Source organism: Meriones unguiculatus, chromosome 9 (genome assembly GCF_030254825.1).
Source record: "Meriones unguiculatus strain TT.TT164.6M chromosome 9, Bangor_MerUng_6.1, whole genome shotgun sequence".
In the NCBI taxonomy this organism is placed as follows: Eukaryota; Metazoa; Chordata; class Mammalia; order Rodentia; family Muridae; genus Meriones; species Meriones unguiculatus.
The window spans coordinates 66,807,222-66,832,595 of record NC_083357.1 but is presented as its reverse complement, the minus strand read 5'-3'; the positions used below and the strand labels follow the sequence as shown (position 1 = coordinate 66,832,595).

Sequence of the window (25,374 nt, the reverse complement as noted above, 5' to 3'; positions counted from 1 at the left end):
TTTTAAATTTTTGTTTGTTTGAGGTAAGATTTGTCTGTGCAGCTCTGGCTGTCTTGGGACTTCGCTTTGTAGACCAGGTTGGTCTCCAACTCAGAGATCCATAAGGTCCGTTTTTTATGATGAGGAGGCTGAAGTTTTGAGAAGTGAGACGGGCCCATAGGAAGTGAAGCTGGGATTGGTCTCAGCCTTTTGTCTGAGGTCAACTTGCTGCCTTTATAAAGCATCCAGAGTACACCATGGGAATGGGGATCTTGGGGAGGGGGTCTGGGGGGCTGGGAGGTTTGGTCATGGGTATCCTCCAAGGCCGGTCTCTTGCCTTTTCAGTTACATGATAAGGGGAAGCCCTTCCTCCACCCCCACCCTAACTTTTGTTTCTTTAGAAGTAGATCTTGGGGCTGGGGATGTGGCTCAGTTGGTAGAGTGCTTGCCTAGCATGCTTGAAGCCCTGGGTCCCAACACCTGCATGGCATAAAACCAAGCATGGTGATGCATGCCTGGAATCCCTGAACTCAGGAGTGGAGGCAGGAGGATCAGAAGTTCAAGATCATTCTCAGAACTACGTTGGCTTTGAGGCCAGCTTGGAATACATGAGATCCTGAGTCAAAAACAAAACCTGGTGGTTGAGATGATGTCGGAGCCTACAGGTGACCTCTAGAGCTGATATTTGCACATTGTGAATTTGTGTTGTGGTTACTCTTATGACCATCATTAATGTCCTGGCTGGAGACTCACCGGTTAGCACATTGCCCCGAGGAAGCCCATTTTTTATGTTAGCACCCTAAAAGGAGAGAGGAGAAAGACTGTGGATTACTTCCTGGGCAGTGACTTTCCATGCATCAGCTATGTCCCCCCTCCCCCCACTCCACTCCAGGTACTTAACGGCTGACCTTTCTTTGAGAGCAGGATGGAAGAGGGGGTGTGGCTGCTTCTGGGAGAGGACTTTGGAGTTGGAAAATGGTACTTCAGGGAGCCTCGGGGAGAGGAGATAAAAGGTGTCAAGGGGGTAGGGGGGTGTCCTGGAGGCAGAGAACAGACCCTTGACCTCCGGGAGATCCTGATAGGAACCTTCCCCAAGGGCTGCCTTAAGGGTCACCATCTGCACTTGAGAGTGGGTACAGGGTATAACTGTTCATGGGGCACTTGGCCTGGCTTCCTTAGCTACTGGCTCATTAACTCATCTTCATGGGAGGGAGGGCTCTGCTTGTGACTCTTCCTTTTAGCCTGTGAGGCAAGGAAGCAAAGGGAGGTAGGTCAGCGGGGAGAGTAGACTGCCTGGCTAGACTCAGCCACAGCTCTGGACAGTCTTTTTGGCCTCAGTTTCTCTCTGCTTCCCTCTGCCCTCCTTCCTTCCACTCGGGTGTCTGTGGGATAATGAGTTGCTCCTGGAGGCGGGTGCTAATTATTGTTTTTGCAGGACGGGTGGATGCTTAGATGAAAGAGACTGGAGCCAGGCCCCTGGGTCTGTGCCACAGCTCAGGGCCCCAGGCCATGCCAGGGAACCCTGCGGCCCCTAGGTGTGGGGTTTTTATAGCATTAATGATGGTGATTAGCGTGGTTCTTAATTGATTCTGCCAACACCTAACTGTGCCCTGGCCCCCTTTCCACCCATCCCTTCCTGGGGCAGTCTGTGCCTCTCATTCCCTGAAAGAGGAGGCAGGATGGAGGGATGGTGGGGAAGAATGAGGCTGGGGCAGGTGAGGCTGTCCCCTGGCTAACTGACTGCCTGTTCTAGAACCAAGAAGGGACACTGATGGGGGGGTGGGTAGCAACCTGACCTCTTTTGCTTTGGGCTCTGCTTGTCCACTGTTCACTGTGGGTCTCCTTGCCCATATCTCTTCCCTAGGCTCACCTATGAGGGTCTAGATCACCTTTAGTTGGGGAAAGGTGTAAGAGTCTAGAATGACAAAATCCTCTACCATAAGTCAGTGCATCTGATTTTCCCTATTCCCTTTCTTCTCTTCTCATCCTCCATTTTTCCCTCCCTCTCTCCTTCCCTCCCCCCTCCCTCCCCTCTTCCCCCCTTCTCCTGCCCCATTTCTGTAGCCTCGGGTACACCTGGGTAGTCTTGGATTGGTACCCACTGCAGCCTGCTTGGTACTTCTCTCAATGCAATCCCTTAGTTCCTCCACTTTGGGTCCTGGCATTGTCAGGGCCTGGCATCAGACCCAGATGTGACCAGAAGCTGAGAGGTTGAGGTAGACGTGGGAGTGGGGTGAAGGTGGGAGGTTTGGAGCCTGGAGGCTTTTCTCTTCAATGTCCCTTCTAGAAGGGGAGGTCAGGACGCCTAGAAGCACTCTCCTAAAATAGCTCTGTTGACTCCCCTTAACAAGATGGGGAGGAGGCAGGGAAGCCCAGCCCTGCAGCCTGCTCTCTCTCTCTCTCTCTTCTCTGGCCTCCCCCCTCATGCCTCTCTTAGGCAGCCTGGCTAGTAGTTTGTTTAAAACCAAACAATAGCAACCTAGGCTGGCTGTTTCTTCTCCATCTCCCATGGGCTTGGGTCCCACCCAGAGCAATGAACAGGCTTGGCTCCTCCAGTGAGGGCAGGGAAGCAGTGAGGGTGGGGGCCGAGGCTTCTAGGTCAGGGAGCTGCTGTTGTGGAATCGGAACTGTGCCTGTGTGGAAAGTCTGACTTGAAGCTTTACTCAGACCCTGGGAATATCTTCTCACTCACTAGGGCTGCTTGGCAAAGACTGGACGCAAACCCTTGGGTTGGGCCTAGAGAATCATGCTGTCTGCCCTTCCTGCCTGCCTCCCTTGTTGCCTCTCTGCACCCGGGTTTCACTGGGTGCCAAGGACATTTAGCTGTTTGGGGTGGCCTCAGTTGGTCCGATAGATAGATGTCACTCTTGCTGGCAGGAAGGGAAGAACATGATGGCGGCGTGCGAGGGGGGCCTCCATATGCAGTGAGTGGGCAGGGTTTCAGGGACTTACTTGGGTTGGGTGAGGATGGCTAAGAGTCCTTTGACTGTAATCCCTCCTCAGGTTAGTCCTGGAGGGGCAGACATTCCTACTTCGGGATCAACGCCAGTCAGGAAGTCAGTCTCTAAGAGCCAAGAATATTGGAGCTCAAAGAGGCTGGACAAGTTGTCTCAAGCCATTTGAGTAATGAGTAGGAGAGCTCCAGCAGGCTCAGGGAGCGAGAGACCCTGAGACTCCCAAGGCTGACGGATCAATGGCTCAGACCATTTAGCCCATATTCTGCCCTGTGCCTTTTCATGACACCTTGACAACCCCATCGCTCCACTGGCAAGCACTGTTTTCAGTCAACCGTCATTAAATACACAGGCGTTTGTGAGGGTGTGGCTCAAAAGAATGGGGTGCTTAGCGTGTGTGGAGGGTTGGACTTAATACTCAGTACTAACCCATACCAAACGGAACCAAATAGTATCTGGAGACTTGGGGCTACAATGGAAACGGCTCTCATTCCATTCCATCCCACCCTAACCCGCCCCATCCCATCCCACCCCACCCCACCTCACTCCACCCCATCCCACCCCTCCCCACCCCATCCCACCCTACCCATCCCATCCCACCCCATCCCAGCTTTTCTAAAATATCTTGGTAGAAAATCATATCCAGCCTAGAAAGCTGGAACATTGGAGGATGGCCCAGGACTCAGTAGTAGAATATGAGCGGGTTGCTAAAAAATGCCAGCTCTGCCCTAGAGGCCAGGCCTAGAGGGGATGGCTAGGGAGCTGGTGTTGGAGGAACATAGACACCACACTTGCACTTTTGAAGGAGCACCTGCAAGAGGCCAGGGACCACTGAGAACCTCTTTAGCCTCTTTCTACTGGCTCCAACCTGCTGGCTCCACCTGCTCTGACAGACTCCAGGTGTTCATCGAGGCCCAGCAAACCCAGCCCGAACCTCCTTTCCCTTTTTGTATCTGCAGACAGATTGAAATTTTCAAGGAGACTTTAAAATGCTCAGTTAGAAAAACAAAACAAAACAAAACAAGAACGAATTATAGAAATTACAAACATCATAGACGCTGTTGGATTTTTGACCCTCGGGAACAAGGCTCAGAAGCCAAGAATGAATGGGGCTTTTCAGAGTGGCAGGACTAGGGTGCCTTTAAGTGTGCTTGTGTCATGTACCTGGGAGAACATTCAGGAGCTCTCATAAGTGTTGAGGACAGATGGCTCGGGGCCGGGGTGTCGGGGGGGGGGGGTCAACTCCCACTTGCATCAGCATCTTTTGGGAGAGGGGAATCTATTACCTGTGGGGGTTTCCAAGGTGGGGGAAACCGCTCTGTAAGGCAGACCCTATGTGTGCTGGATGTAAGGGCAGGAGCTTCTCTTGTTTCTTAGATGTTGGTCTTGTATGCGTGTGTGTGTGTGTGTGTGTGTGTGTGTGTGTGTGTGCGCGTGCGTGCGCGCGTGTGTACATGCTTATGTGAATGCATCCACGTATGTGTGTATGCCACAGGGTGCTGAGAACATGCATGACTACTTGGCATAGGATTCCACACGAGTTATGCTAAGGGTAGAGTCCCTAAAACCATGAGCATTTTTAGGCAAGCACTCTGTTTACTGGACAACACCCTTGGCCCTAGCACAAATGATTCTAATTGCAGAGAAGGAGTTGGACTCAGGGAGCACACGGGCCTCTCTGCATGGGTAGACGTCAGATTTCCTTTCGCTGGCTTCCCTCTCGGCACCCACTGCCTCCCTATTGAGCTAGCTTAGAATCTGGAGATATTTAGGGATGGTTGGGGCTTGATTGAGAGTCACAGAAACTAAGAAGACTTAAAACATCTTAAAAATGCTTCTTCAGGCTGATTTGTCTCAGCTTAAGTCAAAAGCATGCTGTTGGAAGCGCGTGCAAGTGTGTGTGTGTGTGTGTGTGTGTGTGTGTGTGCGTCTGCCTGCCTGCCTGCCTGTCTGTCTGCCTGTCTGTCTGCCTCTAGTTAACTCATAGTTTGATTCTCCAGGGCAGTCTTCTGTTGATTGATCTCACAACATTCCCTACCTGGGGCACTGGAGAGTGGTAGGCCATAGAACCAGACAGAAAGCAGAAGGGTTTCTGCTCCTGCTGGGCAGGGAGTGTCCATTCCCCTGGGATGTCTTGCTCCCTTCACCTTTGCTATCCCAGTCAGTTCTATTTCTCATCTATACCCTTCATTTTCTCTCCTCATGGAGACACTTGTGTGCTGACTCTCTGAGGCTTCTCACATCCTCCACTCACAAAGTCTACCAGATAAAAGCTCAGGCTCTTCATTTGGTTCATGAATGGGGTGTGTGTGTGTGTGTGTGTGTGTGTGGAAGGGGACCTGGCTGCTGCAGGTCCCAGCAGGGTTGCTGCCTTGCCGGCCTCATTCTGCTGCAATTACCCACTGGCAACTAGCCACCCACTCGGGGGACCCTTTTCCAAGCTCCAGGTCCCCGGCTACCTGACCCCCAGGTAGAGGGTCATGGCACTTTCCCTCTACCACTCAGGAGATGATTTAATCTCTTCACCCACCTCTTCCCCATTTACACGGAGGATTCAATCACTTCTGCTTGACTAGGGATTCCCTCTGGCAGAGTGGGAAGTTTCGCTTTTTTTGATTTCAGGGAGAGTTGGGGGGAGGGGCATAATTTGGAAGACAAGGTACAGAGATAAGGAAGAGTGGCAGGAGAAATGAGCAGTACAGAAAGTCTTTGGGTAAAAAAAAAAAATGAAGGAAGACAAATCCCCAAAACAAAACAAAACAAACAACAACAACAACAAAATCAAAACAAAACAAAAAGAGAAACTGGAAATGAAGTCCAGACTGCCTGACACTGGCACGGAATGAGAAAGTTCCTTGCTGTTTCGCACAGCTGCCTGCAAGCTGCCAAGTGGCAAAGGAGCCAGGAAAAGGCACAACACTGGAAAGTGCTACCCAGCAATCTGTGTATTCTGCAATTAACAAGGGCTAAGTGAGTGGAAGGCATTGACAGCTCCCAGGCTCTGAGATCCCCAGGGGCTGTGGCTGCCAGGCCACCAAATGCCCGCCTGGAGGAGACCCAGCTCCAGAGCTGGTGCCTGCTCCAAGGGAAAGCCTTCCAGTCGATTAACCCCATGGCCCGATCTTGCCCTGAGGCTTGGTCACTGGGGCAAGTGGAGTAAAGTCCACGGGAAGTGGTAAGATGCAGGCACACGGGTCTGAGGCCTCCTGTCAAGGGAGCGCTTCTAGATCCCCAGGGTATAAGGTGGCCATTTATTTTGCACACCTGTTTTCATCAACATATGTCAAGACTGAAGACTCATCAGGCCTTTCCCCTCTGCCCTCACGGGCAGTAGAGACAGCACGGTAAATACTGTTCGTCGGAACAGGCCGACGGACGGGCAACAGATCCTGGCACCTTGACCTCAACTGATGATAGGGACCCCTGGGTTTTGATTCTGAGCTTGGTTTCGAATCGAGGTCTTCAGGTACCGTGGTGGAGCAGAATGGGGCATAGCTGCTGGGGAATGATATACTTTTTTTCCCAGGAAGTAATGGCCCAAGATGGAAGGAACATCACCCAAATGTAAGCCTCCTTCCTCACACTGGGTTAGTAGGCAAATATCCCAAGACCAAGGTCAATTTTGTCTGTGGCTTCATAAGTAAAAGTGGCCCCACCCCTTTGTTCCAGGCCATGTGAGGTACAAGTGGTCTCTCAGCAAGTCCTGCTCACTTGACATTGACCGTGTGTGGAACTGGGTCTGAGGAGTGATGGCTGGAGAGGTGGGAAGGTGAATGAATGGATGAGGTGTTCTGTGTTGGGCGTAGAAATATCAACAAGGCACAGTTCCTGGTGTCCTGGAGCCCATGGTTCAGAGAAGCAGATAAATTAACAAAGGAAAGACCGTGGAAGTGAGGCCAGCAGGCAGTGCTAAGAGGACGAGAAGATGCAAAGAGTAGGGGGAGAAGAGAACCCTAGAAAGCTGTGGTGAGGAGGCCGGTCTTTGGGCGTGTGTTTTGTTTTGTCAATGGATAAAAAGGGGAGGAAAGGGCAGCCTAAGTTGGGAAATCTGCCTGCTCTTTTTCAAGTCTGTAATATCCCCCACAGGCCGTGTGTTTCAACATGTAGCCAGTCCCTGGATGGTGGTGCCCTTTTGGGAGTTGGTGGAGCCTTTGGGACATGGTAACTAGCTGGCGTCCACAGGCCACGAGGGGCAAGCCCTTAGAATTCTGTGCTTCACTTCTGGTCTGTTTTTCTTTGCTTCCTGAGTTGCCCAAATCTGAAGACCTGTAGCTTCATACACAGCTTCCCTAGCCACCATGCTCCCCTACCATGATGGACCGTGGCCTTCTGAAACTGTGAGCTAAGACAGATCCCTCTCTTAAGTTGTTTCTGTGAGATCAAAGAGAAGAGTAACTAACATACTACTTCAGTGACGTGTGAGCACGGAAGTGACAGGGAAGATGGGACTAGATTGGGTCACCAGTGTGCATGTCTGCAAGATGATCGGGGGAGACTGGACACTCGAGGGAGAGGTCAGGCTCTGATGGCAGAAAATACAGTCAGGCTACAGAGAACCAAAGGCATTAGCAGGCTGAGCCTTGAGTTCACAGGTCCTAAGCAAAGCCTTTCTGTTTTCCAGAGCCTCTGCTGCCATCCAAGGGGGGTTAGGGGAGCTAGCTCGCCGAGCTGCCTCTCAGTTCAAGAGAGTTAGGCTGGGTTTTGGTGCCCTGCCATGTCAAAGGTCAAAAAGGATGCAGCTGGATTCCATTACCAATGGCTTCCCCTCAGAGCATGTGAGCTTGGGATCTGGGACCCCAAACTCCTCTCTTCTACAGACAGTAATTTTGTCTGTTTGTTTAAGGTTACAAAAGGACGCATCATTTATTTTATTGTAACTTTGTGCCTATACGTGTATGTGTGCTTGGGTGTGTGTATGTGTATGTGTGTGTCCAGAAGCCACAGGACTGCCTCAGTGGGGCAGGCCCCTCACCAGAGCTTCTGCATGAGTCAGTTCACTTTGGCTTCTGCTCTGCAGGCACGTCTCTGCTGAAGTGCGGTGAGGCTGTGAGACTGTGTGCTTGGAGGGGAAAGGCCTTGAGCAATGCACCCTGCGTTGGCTTTTGGCAGCCACAAGACCGAGGAAATGGAGACATCCAGTTGACAGGCGGCTCAGGCATCCAGCATGCCTGTGCTGCGGGGCCAGCCAGACTTCTGCCCGGTGTCATTACCAATTAGCTACATGACTTTGAGGAGCCACTCAGTTTCCAAGTGTCTCAGTCTCTGTGCCTCTGAGTCGTGATGGTCATGTGCATCTGGGGTTTCTCGCCGGGTTGCTGTGAAGCTGTAATTAGGAAACAGAACCCTGAAGCCCCACAGTGCCACCCAAGTGTAAGGGACATTACGGAGCTGAGCTCTCTGGTGAAGCTTGGGCTGGTGGAGGGAGGAGGGGCTCAGTGGCTGCCAGAACTCCTTGATTATGACAGGCCCAAGAAGTGTCGGGGCCAGGTCAAGCTCACAAGGCTAATGGCTGTGCCTAGGGCTCAGAGATTACCCAGCTGTGACTATGGCCTGTCCCGCTGGGCCTGGGCTTACTCCAGGCTTGTGGAGCAAGCAGTAAATGATGTTTATTAATAGGCCTTGATGAGGGGCATTAGTATTTCTTAATGATACCATCTGAGACTGGTCTCTTTTCTTCTCTTACTTCTCGGCCCTTCTGCCAATGCCCATCCCCAATCCCACAGAGACACACACTGTCAAATAACACGGGACACAGAGGCACAGTCAGGTCTGGAGGAGGCTCACACCAGAGGGCCAAGACAGGAGCGATTGTCTGAGGAAGAGAGGGAGGCTTTGTGGCTGGAGAATGGATGGGAGGTCCAGTCTCAGGGATCAGAGGGAGGGTCCCAGTGGGCAACAAGGCAGGAGTCGGTGGAAACTTGGCCAGAAGTGGCTTGGTGACTGAAGGGAGGAAGAACCGTAGCAAGACATTTTTTTTTTTTTTTTTTAGAAGTAGTAGAAATGGTATGGTTGGAGCTTAGCAGAGTCAACCTAGAGGGGGCTTGCTTCCTTGAAGGGAACAGCAGAGTGTGTGTGGGGGGCAGTGGGAGCTGAGGAGGCTATGACGTTCCCGCTTGGAGCTGTGTCTGAGAGGGATAAGTGGCAGGGGAGAGACAGTTACTTTCTGACAGGGACATACACCCACACATACCCAAAATGTGCCCAGTTCCCACACTTAGCATATACCGATGCTCACCCTCACATAGTCAGTGTTCTCATAGTCAATACCCTCACATCCATGCTCACATGCGCTTATGCATGCCCATATATCCGCATATGACATACGTCCACACTGCACCCATGCACCTCCATATTCACATATGTGCTCACGTTCACTTGCATGCACGCACACACACACACACACACACACACACACACACACACACACACAAATGCTCACCCCAGAGGCCCACTCACAACTTACTAACACATTTAACATACATACGACGCTCATATGTACGCACGTGTTTGCACTGACTACACATCCTCTCTTAAGATGCACGCACTCATACGTATGATCACACGTATCCACTGATGCTTACCTCTGACATGCTCACAAATATAACATACAGAAATATGCATGCTCAACGTGTTCATTGCATACATATCACTCATGTGCTCACCTGTGCATGTTTACAGACTCGGACATAGCCAATACAGTATGCTCACATGTATCATGTGCTCGTACATTTACACATGTTCGCAGACTACCACGACACATAATCTCTCATATGCTTGCCCGTATATTCACATACATGCAAGCACGAGGACAGCCATATATGTATGTGCACACGTGTACGCTCACACATTCATGCATGCTCACACACCCGGACTCCTATTCTCACGTTCTCACTAATACACAGATATGAGATGATCACTCGCACACGCTTCCTCTCCCAGGCAGCCTGCGCCTCGTGGTATAGTGAGAGTTTAAGTGTGGTGGGAGGAGCCGGGCAGGTGTCTGGGCTGCAGCTCGGATCGTGGGAAGCAGAAAAGTGGCAGGGGGTGTGGACAGACAGAGATAGAGGACTGAGAGGGCTGGCCTGTTGCTCTGGGGTGTACGGGCCCAGTAAGCCTCAGCCGGGAGGTGTGGAGAATGTGGGGGCCAGGGTGCTGGAAGGTGGGCTCGTAAATCTAGTCCTCCTTGGCCTTCCTCCCTGGGTGCTTGCAGGAGGCTGCAGGTCTACCGGCTCCAGCAGTAATTAAGAGAGGAGTTCAGTTAATCCCTAAAACAAACAGGGCTTGAGAAATTGCAGCCCAGCGAGAGGAAGCTGCAGGACTCACTCCTCGGCCCTGGTTCTTATCGTGCTTCATCTTTCACCTGGAGAACCCTGTCTTCCTGGCTGTTGACTGCAGCCCATAGCTGACACCCCACCCCTTGCCCTGGATTGTGTAAAAAGACGAACTAAGGAGGACCCATACATGAGGAGGAGGTGACCCTACCAGACTTCTGCTTCCTGCTTCACAGCAGACCCCTCGGGAGTGCTACCTAGTGATGTCTAGAATGCCATGCCCCCAAATTTGGAGGCTCTTGCAGTGGTTGTGATTGCTTCCTGTATCTGCAAAGCTTCTGGTCCCATAGTTTCTCCTTGTTTGCGATCCTGCTAATTTTCGGTCTCCTCTTGTTTGGCTGAGGCACTCCTTGTCCCAATCCATCTATTCACTTTTTTTTTTTTCCTGCCAGCCAGAAATGGTCAACAATCCCTGTGCTACCTTGCCTTCCCCATTTCCCATCTAAGAGCTGAGGGGCCTTCTTGAAGTTGGATCACACAGGCTGGGGTGGGGTATAGAGCTGGGTAAGAAGCTTTACAGTCAAGAGCTGTCACTGTGGCCTCAGGGATAAAGATGGGTAATTGAGAGCAGCAGCAAACAAACTACTCTTGGGTTCCTGTCTCTGCTGTGTCCCCTTTCTTTGCCCCATTTGATGAGTTAGGGGTCCAAGTGACACCTCAGAAGCAACTCTGGTGGGAAGAGAGTGTGCAATCCAGACTTTTAAGCCTCCCATCAATGGGCCCAGGCCTGGGCCTGTGCATGGAAGGAAGGAAAAAAGAAAGGAAGGAAGGAGTGAAGAATGGAATGAGGGAAGGAAGGAAGGAAAGAAGGAAGGAAGAAAAGAAGGAAGGTAGGAAGGAAGGAAGGAAGAAAGGAAGGAAAAAAGGAAGGAAGGAAGAAAGGAAGGAAGGGAGGGAGGAGGGAGGGGAACTTGAGCAAGAAAGGTCAAGCGCCTTTTGAAAGAGAAGCTGCTGACAAGAGTTGGAGGCTCTGGGAAACAGATACTCATGAGAAAGTGTGACAATGAGCAGAAACAGTCTAAGTCCCATTCAAGTCCCATTTCACTCATTTCCGAAGGTTGACACACAGCTTGGCTGCTGCCCACTAGCCATTAGTCCCTGTTATTTAAAATGAGGCTGACCCAGAGCAGTAGCTGGGCCTATGTGATCTCCTGCAGCTCTTTAGAAAATGCAGCATCTGGGGTTCCCCTCTAGGCCTAGTAGATCCCAGCGTTTCAAAAAATAAGAACCTGAGATGAAAGCTGTTGCCAGGGATGCAGGCTGTAATTGCTGCTGAGGTAGGTGGGTCACAAGTTGAAGACTGGACTGAGGTACAGAGTGAGTCCAAAGCCAGGTTGGGCAACTTAATCGGGCTTGTTTCAAAAGTTTTTAAAATTGGAATGTGTTGCTAGGGGTGTAGCTCACTGATAGAATGCTTGCCTGGCATAGTAAGAACTTAGGCTCAGTTTCCATGGTGGCTGAAAGGAACAGTCCCCATCCCTCCTCTACCTGAGGTGATTCACACACAGGGCCAGCCTGGATTCTACCTGCCAGGGAGTCCTGATTCCCTAAGGAAGGAGACTGATTCTTCAGCAGACCTATGGAAGTAACAACAGGAAGCCTCTATGTTCTTGTCCTGGATGGGTCCTGGCCCCTTGGAAACCTTTCCTTGATATGCCTTGGTTGGGCTTCAGGTCCTAAGGTGCCTGGCTTTCAAGGAAGGTGGTTCAGAGAGGGCAGGACAGCTGGAAGAGGGTCAGTCACCCTGCCTAGGGACACTGGGCTTTGAGTCTTTGAAGCCTTGATGGTAAGGTGGTCACCACATTTGCCGGGTACATGAGCATATTGTGACCTTTTGAGAACCCCCCTGACAGTCCTTCCCCAGACAGTACAACTACAACTCTATCGGATGTGGGGCATTCCTGTTCTCCAAGTGGGTGGGACCTCACAGACCAGTGGGAGAGGGAAAACATGGGAGAGTGGGGACCTACAGACTGGAGGATGGTGCAGGCAGCGATTGGTCCTGAGGGCCATGATCTTCTCTGGGGTTCTGGTGGCGGTAGCAGGACTGTCTCCAAGTTCCTCTCTCGTTCAGTTTTCCCTCCTCCCAGATGTCCAAGGTGCTATCCCTGACCAAATACCACAATACCCTCCCATTCCTTGACTCTGCTGGGACCTGTGTGGTGGGCCTTCATGTCTCTGCCTGCCTGCCACAAACCAGATGTTTGTTAGGCCCATGGAATTAAGAATGGGGCCCACCAGAGCCCAGCCAGGGACTGGGGCCGTGCAGTCTCCAGTCAGGCCCAGGGCTTGCTCTCATTCCATTGTGTCACTTTTTTTAACAGTGCCCAGCAGGCAAATGCCAACCTGGGGAGCTTGGCAATTATAATGAGAAAAACAACCCAGGCTAACACAGCCAACTCCACCCTGACCTCATGGTTGGTCCCATAGGTCTTTGGAATGGTTGGGGACTGACATGACCTCAGGGGGAGGTGGGGAGCTCCTATGAGAACCTGGGGGGGCAGTCACTGCCAGTAGTCACTGGGTAGGTGCATATGAGGTCCCTGGCTGCTTCTTGGCAGGCAGAAGAACGGGGAGCTGTGGGGGGGGGGGCGGGGAGGGCAGCTTGTGGCATTTGGCATCCAGCCCCTGTGGGGAGCATCCTCAGTCCCCATGTGTTGAAATGAATCTTTGCACAACTTTGAGGAGGGCCTGGCCATTCCAGGTGATGGTGCCAAGGGGCAAAAGGAGATGGGAGGAAAGGGGACCAGGTGACAGCAGAGGAGAATGCCAAAGGGGGTCAAGGGGCATCTGCTGACTCCTAAACCTACCTTCTGCCAATCAAAGCCCATTGTAACTAGTCCAGGGCGTGCCCCACCTCTGCAGAGCAGTCTGGGAGTTTGGATACCTAAGGCTAGGACACACGGAGAAGTGAAACCAAAAAAAAAAAAAAAAAAAAAAAAGTCTCTGCAGCTACTTGTCACATCGTCTAAGGCTGCTGTGCACACAGGCAAAGGGGTCTTTAATGAATGCATGTGACAACCAATTTATCTGCAGGCTCTTCGCGTGGGCTATGGCCACGCTCCATTCAGCCTGGTCGGCTTGCGCTGCTGGGGTAGGCTTCAACGTACTGCTGCTGGCTTTCCATCTCCTTCCATCCCTCAGGACTTAAGTGCTATGGGATGGCCCGGGAAGACGGGTCTTCATCCTCTCAGACTTTGTTATCAGGTGTTGCTTTACAGTGATCTGGTTACCTTTCTGGGGACAGGAAGTGCAAGGGGAAGGCCAAGTGGCCACTCAACAGGACTTAGAGAAATTAAATTAAATGAATTTAATTTAAATTAAGGGGGTGAGGCTTGGTCCACATGCTCTATCCTGGCTCCTGACAGCTCAGTTCTAAAGTACTGCTAGGTTCGGAGTACAGGGCCTGTTGGAGGTGTCTCACAGTGTGTCAAGGACTTGAGAATACAGAGGTACATCTGTGACCAGAGCTAAAAACTGGACATACAGAGGACCCAGTGGGGAGAAGGAAGGAAGCTTTTCTTTTCTTTTTTCTTCTTTTTGGTGAGGGTGGGGGTAGGAGTCGGAGGGAGAAGCTGGTGTTGGTATGTACCATCTAGTTAGCTAGCAGTGCCCCGTAGATGAATGTGGAGATTGGCTATGGCCGCTTGTGCCAGACTGTAGCTGTCACTCCTAAGCCCTCAACAGGACCCCCTCTACAAGAAGCAGGAGCATTAGGCCCTTCTGACAGCCTTCGCATGGTCTTGGGCTGCCCCAGCATCTGGAGCTTGGCGAGTTGGAGGGGGAAATCAGAGGCAGGCCTAAGACTGAGGCTTGTGGCCCTTTCCCTTGGCCGGACATCTTCCTCCAAGGGAGAAGCAGTATACCCTTTGGGGGAGAAACCCCCCTCAGTTTCTACTACCATAAAGAATGGGCCAGAGCTCTCTCTGTTGCTTCTAATGATGGGGTTGGGGTGTAATGAATATTTCTGTTCCCATAAAACAGGCTAATGACGGCCCTCATTTCGTGGACCCCTTTTATCCTCACTGTTCCCAAACTGGAAGGGACTATCTTGGTTGGGGGGGAGTAGCGCTGAGGCCCTGAACCTGATGGCAGTCACAGACCACAGCTAGAGTTGGGGGTTGGAATGGGGGCTGTTGGTTTGGGAGGCTGCCTGTTGCTCCCCCATGCTTTACCTGGTACAAACAGCCTGAGCAATTTGGGTCGCCGATGGCTGAGAAAGCTCAGTGTGAGGAACTGGGCAGGGATCATGAAAGGATGACATAACTTACACCCTAATTCATAAGAACAGAACCTGTGGACCCAACAGAGACCCAGAAAGCACGTGAGTGCCCAGAGGCGGTACCACACCCCCCTTCCTCTGGGTGGGTGCTGATAGGCACTCATTGAATCATCCCAGGCTCCGTCCAACACCTAAGAAGAGCTAGACTCCACGAGGGAGGGGCTGGACTGCTGAATCACCAGCAACACCTGTGTTTTGCTTGGGAGGTCTCCTGCTCCTAGACCAGCCAAGCCTGACCCTGTTTGGCTTCCCGGAGCAAGCTTGGTGAGATCACAGCCTAGGGTGTTATGGCTCCAGGCCAGTGTGACCTGCTATGCAGGGAGGATTTTTAAAGAGATACTTGCCCCTGTGTTCCCAGGACTAGTTCAGAGAGGGAGGGAGGGGGAGAGAGAGAGAGAGAGAGATAGAGAGAGAGAGAGAGGCTGTTCTGTGAGTCCATGTTCTGTGAGTCTGCTAATGTGGATTAGTAGAAATTGGTCACTGAAGATAAAATGACCCAGGATATGAAGAGGAAAGTAGTCCCACCTGCTTAGTATAGATAGGTATCTGGGGGTGCACAGGGGATCTTGGTAAGCCATAGCACCTGAGGGAGATAGAATAGGCATCACCAAAGCCCCCATAGCCTCCGAGGATGGAGAGAAGACTTGGGCGCTGCCTAACCGAGGTCTTCTGGTCACAGTCTGTATAAGGTCTACAGGGCCACTGTGGCAGAATCTTCAGCAAGTAGCAAGGGTCATTACTGACTCAGTCAGCAGCCTCCCTGTCACCGTGCAGGCACCGGTCCAGCCCTGCTTCGGGTGACCTGCAGATAACCGGGGGTCAGCAGAGGGCAGAGGATGGCAGAAACTCAAGTTCCCTGCACCCTAAGCCAACCTCCCCTTTCTAGGTCCCCTCCCTTCTAAAGTGGGGCCAACGAGGCATCTGTACGCCTCATCCAGCCTTCTGCAGGGCATAGAGGTGGTAGTGTCCACTGCAGGTGTTTCAGGCCCTGCGTCCCACAGTGTCACATCTCCGCTCCTCCCTAAGCTATCACCCACAGTTTGCAGCTGGATCATAGTCCCGGTGGGCAGTAGAGTTGGGAGTGGAATCCAAGTATCCTGGCCCAAGGTCGCCTCTCGACTCATGGCCCGAGGGTGCTTCAGCTTCCCCCTCAGAACACAGGGGGCCTGTGTGAAAAGTTCTAAGGTGGGGGGGGGAACTTGGCTTCTCTTCTCTTTGCTGGAATCACTCTGGCAAAGGTAGTTTGGTCAGAACTTCCTACATTGCTCCTGCATTGTGCCAAGCCCAGCGACAGAAAGCGTTTCCAGACAGGGACCAGTCATTTTTTGGTAACATTTGCTTAATTTAGAGGGTCTTTGGTACCGTGGGCTGAGAGGGTTCTCATACAGTGTCCCTTGTAATCTGACTGGGGACAGAGTCCTGCAGGGATGTGGGTCAGACTTGGTGAGTGAATGGGGCTGGAGTTCAGTGGCTGGAGGTTTCTCCATGCAAGCCTGAGCATCCTTTGTCTGCCTGGACCAGGAAGAACTAATGAGCTCCTGTTCAGCTTGGCCTGGGGGTTCTCTGGCTCAAGTGTCCTTTCTCTTTCCATTTCACACAGCTTCCTCTAGGAAGCCTTCCTAAATTGTCATTTTCCAGTTGCTTGTCCCTCACCCTCTGTGTTAGCCTCCATGGCCAGACCTGGCTGTCCCTTCTACCTTTCTTCTGTGAATGATCTGACAGGGCACCATCCGTTGCCAACCTCCTACCTCTTGTGGAACACTGGGGCTAAAGGGCTTGCTTTGCTCATGACTTCAGTGTCCTGGAGCCATTCATAAACACCACGGCTGGGTATGCGAGGGAAACTAAGGCTGGAGAGGACAGGGCCTGTTCGAGTGATCAGGTAGTAAACTTTGAATGAAAGCTAGGCATTTCTGATTGTGTGGGTAATGCCCTTTGCCCAGCATGATGGTGTCTTTCAAATGTTTACTTAGAAGAATGCCAAGAGAAGTGACAAAATGGACTATGGGTGTGTCCATGTGATGGAATCATGGTGCCCTCTGCTTTGGAGTGGTCTGTTTGTAGCAGGAGAAGCACTTTTGTTAAGAACCTTATAGATCACACACACATACACATCTGTGTGTACAGTATGTGTGTTTGTGTGAACATGCTTTCATGTATGTGTGTGCATGCACACACCCACCCACCCTGGTGCCTGGTTTTCTTCTTCTAAGATGTGGGTTCCAGGGATTGAAGTCAGGTTATCAGGCTTGACAGCAAGTGCGTTTACATGATAAGCCATCTTAGCCCAGGAGATGCATTTTTGTATCATTAGAACTTACTGTTTATATCTCTTTCTCTGTCTCTCTATTTCTGTGTGTATGTGTATTGTTTTGTGTTTCTCTCTCCCTTTCTTTTTCATCCAGATGTATTTTACTGGCTTGAACAGTGAAAAAGATCTCAGGGTCCCTCTGTTAGATCTGTCTGCCATTTTGTGCTCAGATGTGGAAGCCACCTGGGGGACAGACGAGTGCACGGTCAGAAACAAGCTGGGCTCTATGGATCTGTACTCTCCTTGTGTCATCTCTGGCCACTGGATGGCTGTGACATCTGTGATCCTAGACCTCGGCCCTTCTCTAGTAGGTGGGAGACAGTGTGAGTCACTCTGGGGCCAGGGCCAGTTGGTGGAGTCATTGTATGACAGAGATCTGTATTACAGTTGTTTCCTTAGTTTTCCTATGCTGTCTCCTATCTTATGTCCCCCTACTTTGACATCCTTTGCCTCTCTCTGCCTCCTTTCGCCCTCTCTTCTGCCACCTCCTCCTGTCCTTCCCAGGAGGACATCACCTCCCAGTCTAGGATCAGATCCTTCAGGCAATGTCAGCTCCCTCTGACCTCCCTCCAGGTCGGCCTTGTCCTTTGCAGGTGAGGGCCTGTTTCTTTGTGCCCTCCTGCTGAGCAGCTGTGACCCTGCCTTCTCGCTCAGCACTGTACAGGGAGCTAGTGCTACCCAGGAAGGGAATTAGAGCAACAGTGACTTCATTTTACTTCATCTGAATGGAAGGAGCCACGTAGAGCCGGCGGTGACTACATCAGACATCAGCACTGGTGGGTAGAGGCGGTACCAAGCATTAGACTCCAGAAACTCTCTGGGAGTGGCCTCTGTGCCTATGTGTGCGTTGACATGTGTAGGAGCAGTGGGCAGATTTTCTTTTTTAGGGAGGTAGGGGAAGGTTTGAGGCAGAGTCTCACTATGAAGCCTAGACTGTCCTTGAATTCCTCCTTCTCCTGCCTCCTCAGTGCTGGGATTAAAGTGGCATCTGGTTTTCTACCCAGCCCAGCCTCACCAGGCAACGCGAGTCTAGGAAATGGGCTGAAGGCTACAGAGCTAGTGAGATGGTTGCGACCCGACTCCGTTCTTGGCAGGCATCTGCAGGTTCCCTGGCCTAGGCTGTTTGTTTCACAGTGCGTAGACTTCCGCTTTGACCATAAAAGTCTCCCGGAAAGCCTTCCCACGGAGGCCTCGGGGGCTTTCTCAGGGAATGTGTGAGTGTGCACACAGTCATTGAGCGTGCTATCCCAAGGAGCCGTGGCCTAGCGCTGAGGAGTGTGTGTGTGTGTGTGTGTGTGTGTGTGTGTGCTCCAGTTTGGGTGAAGGGATCTGGGACTTGGGGCCCTGGATTTCTGAAATGTTTGAGACTCATGTCAATTAGGCAAACTGAGGCATATGCACATGAGCTCCTATAGATAAGCATGGACTTTATGCGGAGAGGTATAGAGAAGGTAGATATTTTCTTTTGCTTCTGTATCCCTGCCCATAGGTCCCCTCCCCCCTGAGATTAGAGAAAGGATAATGGTCTCTGACAGAGAGCGGCTTCCAGGCTGCTTGGGTTTGGGGCATGTACCCAGTCTAGGGCTGAGGTCTGATAGACCACTGATAGGAGGGCCCTACGTTAGGTGAGAGAGGCCCAGAAATCAGCTTTAGATAGACCATGGCCAAAGTCTGGACAGCAATGGAGGCCTCCTTCTTCCTCCTCGAAATGGTATCCAGGCCTCGGGTATCCTGGGTCATAGAACCTGCCTGTCAGAGTGTTGCGTCAGAGTGAAACTGTGCTAGATGCCTCAGGGGAGAAGGCAGTGAGGGCCTGTGAGCCCGATTTTCCAACCTTGAGGTGCTCAGGGTCAAGTCTTTGGACTCCACCAGCTCTTCTCCAGACTTCCAAGAGTATCCACTAGACCTTACATAGATGGAAGTGGTCTCTAGGGCGTGTGGTCTCCAGGGGGTTGTGAGTCAGAAGTGACCAGGCTTTCATCAGCCCTGAATCAGAGGGAAGGCAGGGAGGAGGGTGGGAGTGACTGTAGATGGTCTTGTGGTTCCCTAGGAACAAAAGCATCCCGAGGAAACCAAGGCCATCTGGACAGTCCAAGGCTTATGACGTGCCCAGTTATACAGGCCATTGCCACACAGCCCAGAACAGGACAGGCCATCAAAACCTTGAGTGACTTAGGAGAAGGGCTGCCTGCAGTGGGTGGTGGCGAGGGGCGGGGAGGAAAAGATGGTACATCCCTAGGATTCCTCTGAATTTTGTGATTCTACACCGAGGCCTCACCGCAGCAACACTTTTTTTCCCCCCTGTGGACCCAGACCGTCTGATATGGGATGTGTTTCTCTTTTTAAAGCTAGCAGCCCTGATATCATCTATATAGAGTGAGGTTGAGGTCTGGCTGGTTGGCACCTCCTTCTAGGTCTCTATAGACCCCTCTTTAGATCTTCTTGCTTTCTACCCAGATGCAAGAAGTTCCCATCTGTATCCTGTCAGCACAAACATCATGGCTACCTATCTGCCCCAGGCCTTACCTCTACCCACTCCCTGCCGGCAAGTGTCATCACCTAGGGTTACAGCCATCCATCTGGCACAGTGTGTAGATCAACCTTCCCAGGCGGTCTCTATTTACAGTGTGTCTGAATGCTCACCTCCCCTCCCTTTGAGTAGACCCCCCTTGATCCTGCTCTAGGCAGCTGTGCAGGCATGCACGAGTCATGAACATCAGCCCCATGAAAGCACCATAACTGATGAGCTAGGGCCACCCCTGCATTCAGCAAAGGGACACATTCATGACCCTGGCATCTATAGCAGAAAGGGTTTAGGACCCAGTTCTTCTGATCTCCTCACTCGGCCTGATAATCTTCCACAAGACAATACTTTCATTTTCTTAGGACTCAGCTGTTAGGCCTGGAGTTGGGAGAAATTTTAACTGAGTGGAGTGTTTTCTTCTTCCCAAGCCGGCGGCATGAGGTACTGGGAACGGGGCTGCTGTTTAATAAATGCTTGCCAAAGGACTTGCGTCTCTTGGGAACTCCTGTGTCATCGTCACCGTCCTCACCCTCCTCACCCTCCTCACTGCCGTTCGTGAGGGCTAGAAGTGAGGAGAGCAGGTAAACCACTCCTCCATCTCTTGGGTCACAAACTCTCTTTTAGCTCCGCTCGGTCCCGAGACCTGAGCCAAGGAGTGGGTCTGTGTAATGTAACCACCCTGTCTAACTGTTGGAGAAACAAACAAGGTGCTGTTGTGCCAAGAAGAGAGGGCTTACATCAAAAGTATCTCAGAAAGGAAGAAAGCTAGTTTGTGTGTGTGTGTGTGTGTGTGTGTGTGTATGCGCACTTGCGTGTGCCTTATGTGAGATGCATGGATAGGGGGGGAGAGGGGAAAAAATGCCTGGGTAATTAACTTAATAGGTTTCTTAAAGAATGCCCTTGTGAGTGGTGTTCAACACATTCAAGTGTTGACAAGAAGGCATTGAACTTGACGCCCACGCAGCGGGCAGAAGCATGCTCTCGGCTCCGACACACCTTCGTCTGAAACGTGTAGTAAACTCGGTGCTGGGTTGTGAAATTAGTCCCAGGGAATCCATGCTGTGGGGGCTCTGAGGCCAAGGTCTCTGCTCCGAGAGAAGTCAAGGTGGCCACCGTCGACAGAGACCCTATGAGTAGGATAACGGGTGTAGAACATCGCCTCAGGTGCTGCCGTATCTGTGGTGTGGGGGATGGGCAGAAGTGAGGCCCGTCCTTCCCTTTCAGGCCCCGGTTGTCTAGAAAGGCATGAGCCTGACACCCAGGGACATCTGTGAGACCCTAGGGATTCCCTGTCTTGAAGAATTCTCAGAGGAATCCAGGTGAATGTGTGCCTATGGCTTTCCCCTTTCTATGAACTATGGAGTCGGGGAGAGAGATCACCAACCGTTGGTGGGCTGGCAGAATAGGAACTTTGCCTTGTATGTGCATGCGTGCGTGCATGCATGCGTGCGTGCGTGCGTGCGTGTGTGTGTGTGTGTGTGTGTGTGTGTGTGTGTAACAAACACTGGTTGCTCTTGGTTGAAGCCATAGGAGGACCATAAGTCATCTTGATCCCTCTAATAGAGGGTACCCTTTGCTAGGCGGCCTGCTTCCAAGGCGTAGAAGAGGATGAGCCTGGGCCTTGGTGCCTATCAGCTACCTTCCTGCTCGTCTCTCATCGGCCCTCCTGTCATCAGTGAGCCACTCACTCATCCTCTCTTTCTGGGATGTGAGGCTCCAACTTATCAGATGAAACTTTTCAGGCTGAGACCTGAGTGGCAAGGGACTCCATCACAATGATGGTGGCCAAATTTGTAAAGTGGGGAAAAGGTGCCATGAATGCCCATGTGAAAGAATTTCTTTTTCTCCCCTCTCTCCCTTTTTCCTTCCCTCCTTTTCCTTCCTTCCTTCATATTCCTTTTCTCCTTCCTTCTCTCTCTTTCATGAGAGAGGGTCTCCTGTGGCCAAAATGTTTGAATTATTTGTATAGCTGAGGATGATTTTGAACTTCTAAGTTGTCTCTGTTTCATGGGTGTTGGGATCATGGGCATGTTCCTGCCACCGCGCCTGGTTTATGGCGATGCTGGGAATTGAACCAAGAACCTTGTACATGCTATGCACACATTTCTACTGACTGAGTCCCACTCCCAGCCCTGAAAACTTCTCTTTCTTAGATACTTAAGAAAATGGTTTAAAAAACACATACACACACAAAACCCACAACTACCCATGTCTACAGTTGGCTGGTGGTTCAGAGGCAGTTCATATCAAGGGGACCATCTGAAAACTCAAACTGAGCCCCATGATTCATATTTTTGGAGGAGCCTGACAGAAAGATCAGCAACTGCCTTCACCTGAAGTCTTACACCAGACCATGTAAGCTGGGAGAGTGGGGTGATTTGAAATTATACCTCATTCACAGACAGTAGAGCCCAGGAGGTGAGCCCTTCCTGGTAACTGCCAAGTTTGGATCAGCGCTTTGCTCTGGCCCTGCATACCAGCGCTTGCTCTGGGGCTCCCTCCTGCCTGGAGAAGCCAGTTCTCATGCAGGTTAAGTCCTTACTCTGGAAAGTGCAGGATTCTGGTTTTTCCACACACTCTCCCAATACACTTCTAGAATAAGGTAATGACTGCCCATCTTTCTGGTCACTCTGGAAACATTAGCTCTGGCGTCTAAGGAAAGGTTGTGTCTGTGTAGGGGGACACAGCTAGTTTCAGTGTCTCCCACATGGTTCTCCATCATGGAGAAATACGCTCATGCCTCACCTTTTCCTGATCGCCTAATCTGAGTTTCCCAAAGGCAAATCGAAAGGGTTAATCAGGTTCCCCCATTTGCCTTTTGATGCTGATGTGTGTCAGAGAAGTGGGCTGGCAGCTCAGTTCAGCACATCCCTACCAAGCAAGCACCTTCTATGTCTAGAGTCAAGGCTGGGGATTATGGGTATACGTTCATAGTCCTCCAGCTCCTGGTCTTAGGGAGGGGCTATCATATGGACACGACAGAGCCTCCGGAACCATCCTGAAGCCCAGGGGATGAATGATGCTCTATGCTCAGGAAAATAGAGAACCCTAGGGTTCTCAGGGAGCTTTGAGAACCCTAGAAACAAGCTGGGTTCCAGAAATGCCATCACCTTTCAGCAAAGTAGACCCCACCCCACAGCAACAAGGCTAGACGGTGCCACGTGGATTTCTGCAGACGAAGGTACGGTACATCTTTTTTTTTTTTGCATCAACCACACACGTGTATGTTCATTAATGTGCATGTGTTCGACGGTCAGGGGACAACCTTCCACGTGTCATTCCTTTTCGTTTCTTTTAGAGTGTGAATGTGTATGTGGTCTGTGTTTCTCTCCGCGTGTGTTACATCTGTGTAGATGTATGTGCAAGTGTGTGCACCTGCATGTGTGGAATTGACATCCGTGTAGTCTTCCTTGAGATCATTCCCCACTTTTGTTTATTGAGGCGGGATCTCTCCTTGAACCCAGAGTCCACCAATTCTGGTGAACATGGCTAGTCAGCTTGCCCCAGGGATCTGCCTGTCTCTGCGTTCCCTGTCCTGGGACTGCAAGGATACTCCATGACATCTAGATTCCATGTGAGTGCTGGGAAACCGAACACAGGTCTGCACTTGCCCAGTATGTGCTTTATCAACCGAGCCACCACTCCAGTTCTCAAGCTTAAAAAAAAATAAAATAAAATAAAACAAAACCCAGTAATGTTTACTTCCCTTAGGTGCCTGCCAGAAGCATATTTTTTAGGCATGAGAAAATAATGAAATTGGTGTCAACATTGGTGTGTTTCGTGTGGACAGAGGATGCTAGGAGGTAGGACTTTAGAGCCAGGAAGGTCCTGAGCAGCTGTCGAGGCACTGAAGTTGAAGTCTATCTAAGTTCAGGGAAGACGCAGACTTGCTGGAGTTTTTCCTAGGTCGCCACTCCTTTTGGAGGCCCCGGCAGGGCAGGAACCAAGGTCCTCGGCTGTGCTGTTCTAGTGGCCACTTGATGGCTTTTGGATTGAGAAGAAGAAAATCTGGACTAGACTTCCCCACCCCGGCGTGGGAAGTGTGAGGGGCTGGCGCAGGGAGGCAGGAAGTGAGCACAGATGGACAGGCCTGGACAGCTGTGCAGGGAACAGAGCACATCTGTCTGGGAGTAAGTTTGGCAGGGCCCCTCCCACAGCCTTGCTGCTGAGTGTGGGCTGGGTTTGGGTCCCAGATGGGGAAAATGATGGGAAAGAAAAGGGCCGAGATCGAGACTGGGGCTGGAAGCTGGTATGTGTGTGTGTGTGTTCGTGTTTGTGTTCAGATGGAAGCCAAGAATGTTGCCGAGCAATGGGGAGAGGGAAGAGACAAGGGGCAAAGCAGAAGTTCGTTGAATGAATAAATGGTTTCATGGCCTAAACTAGCATGAAATTTCCTCTAATTAGCTTCAAATACTGCCAGGACACTCCCAGATAGACACCTAGGAGAGATCCTTGAGCGATAGAAGCAGGATCAAACTTCTCCTGGGAAATTTACCCTCAGGCTTAGGGGTAAGTTAGCCTTTTGCTCTGTTCTCTGGAGCGGGACAGAGAGGAAAGGTTCGTTGTTCTAGAAACTGTAGCTACTGGCTTGTCATCATAGCCATCTGCGTAGCCTCCAATGGAGCAGTTTTCCGTTCTTCCGTGCAAAACCTGTCACCTGCCTGGTGTGGAGCTGGAGAGGTGGGGTGCCGCACAGACCTCAGCAAGCTTGGTGGCTGACAGATTCCCCTGCATCTGCTCTTTTGCCACCTTCTCAGTTTTCCACTGTGCGAATGAGCCAAGATGGGAGCTGGCACTCTAGCCCTGCCAGGCACTGTTGCCGGGGCACTGCTGCCGGAGACTCCTCAGTCACTCACCATCCTTTGAGCCTTCTCATTTGTAGGATGGGAGGTTGGGCCAGCTGACCTCCAAGACCCCTCCAAGCTTTTCCATCTTGGAATGTCATAGGGTAGTAAGAGGGAATGTGGCCTTTGAAGGTCGTTTCTATCATCTGTGTGTTTGGGCTGGGTGCTTTGCCTCCTTCACTCAGGCTTGGGGAAAAAAGGAGGAAGGCTCAAGACGCACTGACTTCACTTGCCAAATGCTGGACTTACTCACTTGTGTAATGTAATGGTGACTCCTCTTTTCTGGGCAGATGGAGCCTAGTCCTATATAGGGTCAGGAGGTCAGTGTGATTCCTGCAGTGTTTCAGACTCTTGCTTCTGGGTTTCAGTTGTCTAGTGAGTGCAATAGAAATATCACTAGACAGGCAGGAAGGGCTGAAGCCTCCAGGGCTTGGGGCTAAACAGGATAAGCATACCCCGTTCTAATATCACCATAGTCATCACCGTCATCATCACCAGCTATTAATATTGCTAAATGTTTATTGTTCTTTATTCAGCCCTGTGCGGCGGATGAGTAAATCCTCGGGAAGAGCCAGTCCCAGGTACTGGCTCCATTCTAGGCATCTCTTAGATACCAGTGAACTTGACCTCTACCTAGAGGCCAGAGCTCACTCACGGCAGGACATGGAGCCAGAGGCTCTGAACTCTTGTGTTTATCAGGATGCTCTTCTTCTGGGGAAGATAAGCATCAGAATCCCATGCTCCTGCTGTTGCTTCACAGTTGTGCCATCCAATTCTCCCTACCCCCATAGTCCCTTCATCAGGGTACAGCAATCAGTCCTGGCTCAGCATTGACTGAAATTCATTTTTGTGATGATGAATTATGATGCATCTGGCATGGGAAGGGAGCCTGGAATAACCCAGGGGCCTGAGAGCTTCTGGAAACTGAGAAATCTCTACTTCCTTGACTGGGGCATCTTCCAGGCTAACGCCTAGAGCTAGAGAGCCTCAGTTTGCAAGACTAGCGTGGGATTGCCTTTGGAGGCAGGGTGGCAAGCTGCAGACAGGAGGTGAACTGCGGGCGCCTCCTTCTGGCCCTGCAGGGCTTGAGCAGGCCTGGGGAGGGCTCCTGCCTGAACCTTAGCCCCTAGGCTCTGGTGTGTGACCCTC

At 51.3% G+C, this 25,374-nt stretch overlaps 1 protein-coding gene across 1 annotated transcript in view; it reads right to left on the bottom strand.

Annotated features, from left to right (window-relative positions):
- Pebp4 (phosphatidylethanolamine binding protein 4) overlaps positions 1 to 25,374 on the bottom strand; it is a 206,780-nt gene that overhangs the window by 12,507 nt on the left and 168,899 nt on the right. Inside the window, exon 4 of the mRNA XM_021651211.2 lies at positions 733 to 778. Within this exon, the coding sequence (XP_021506886.1) occupies positions 733 to 778 (46 nt within the window). The remainder of the gene's footprint in view (positions 1 to 732; positions 779 to 25,374) is intronic.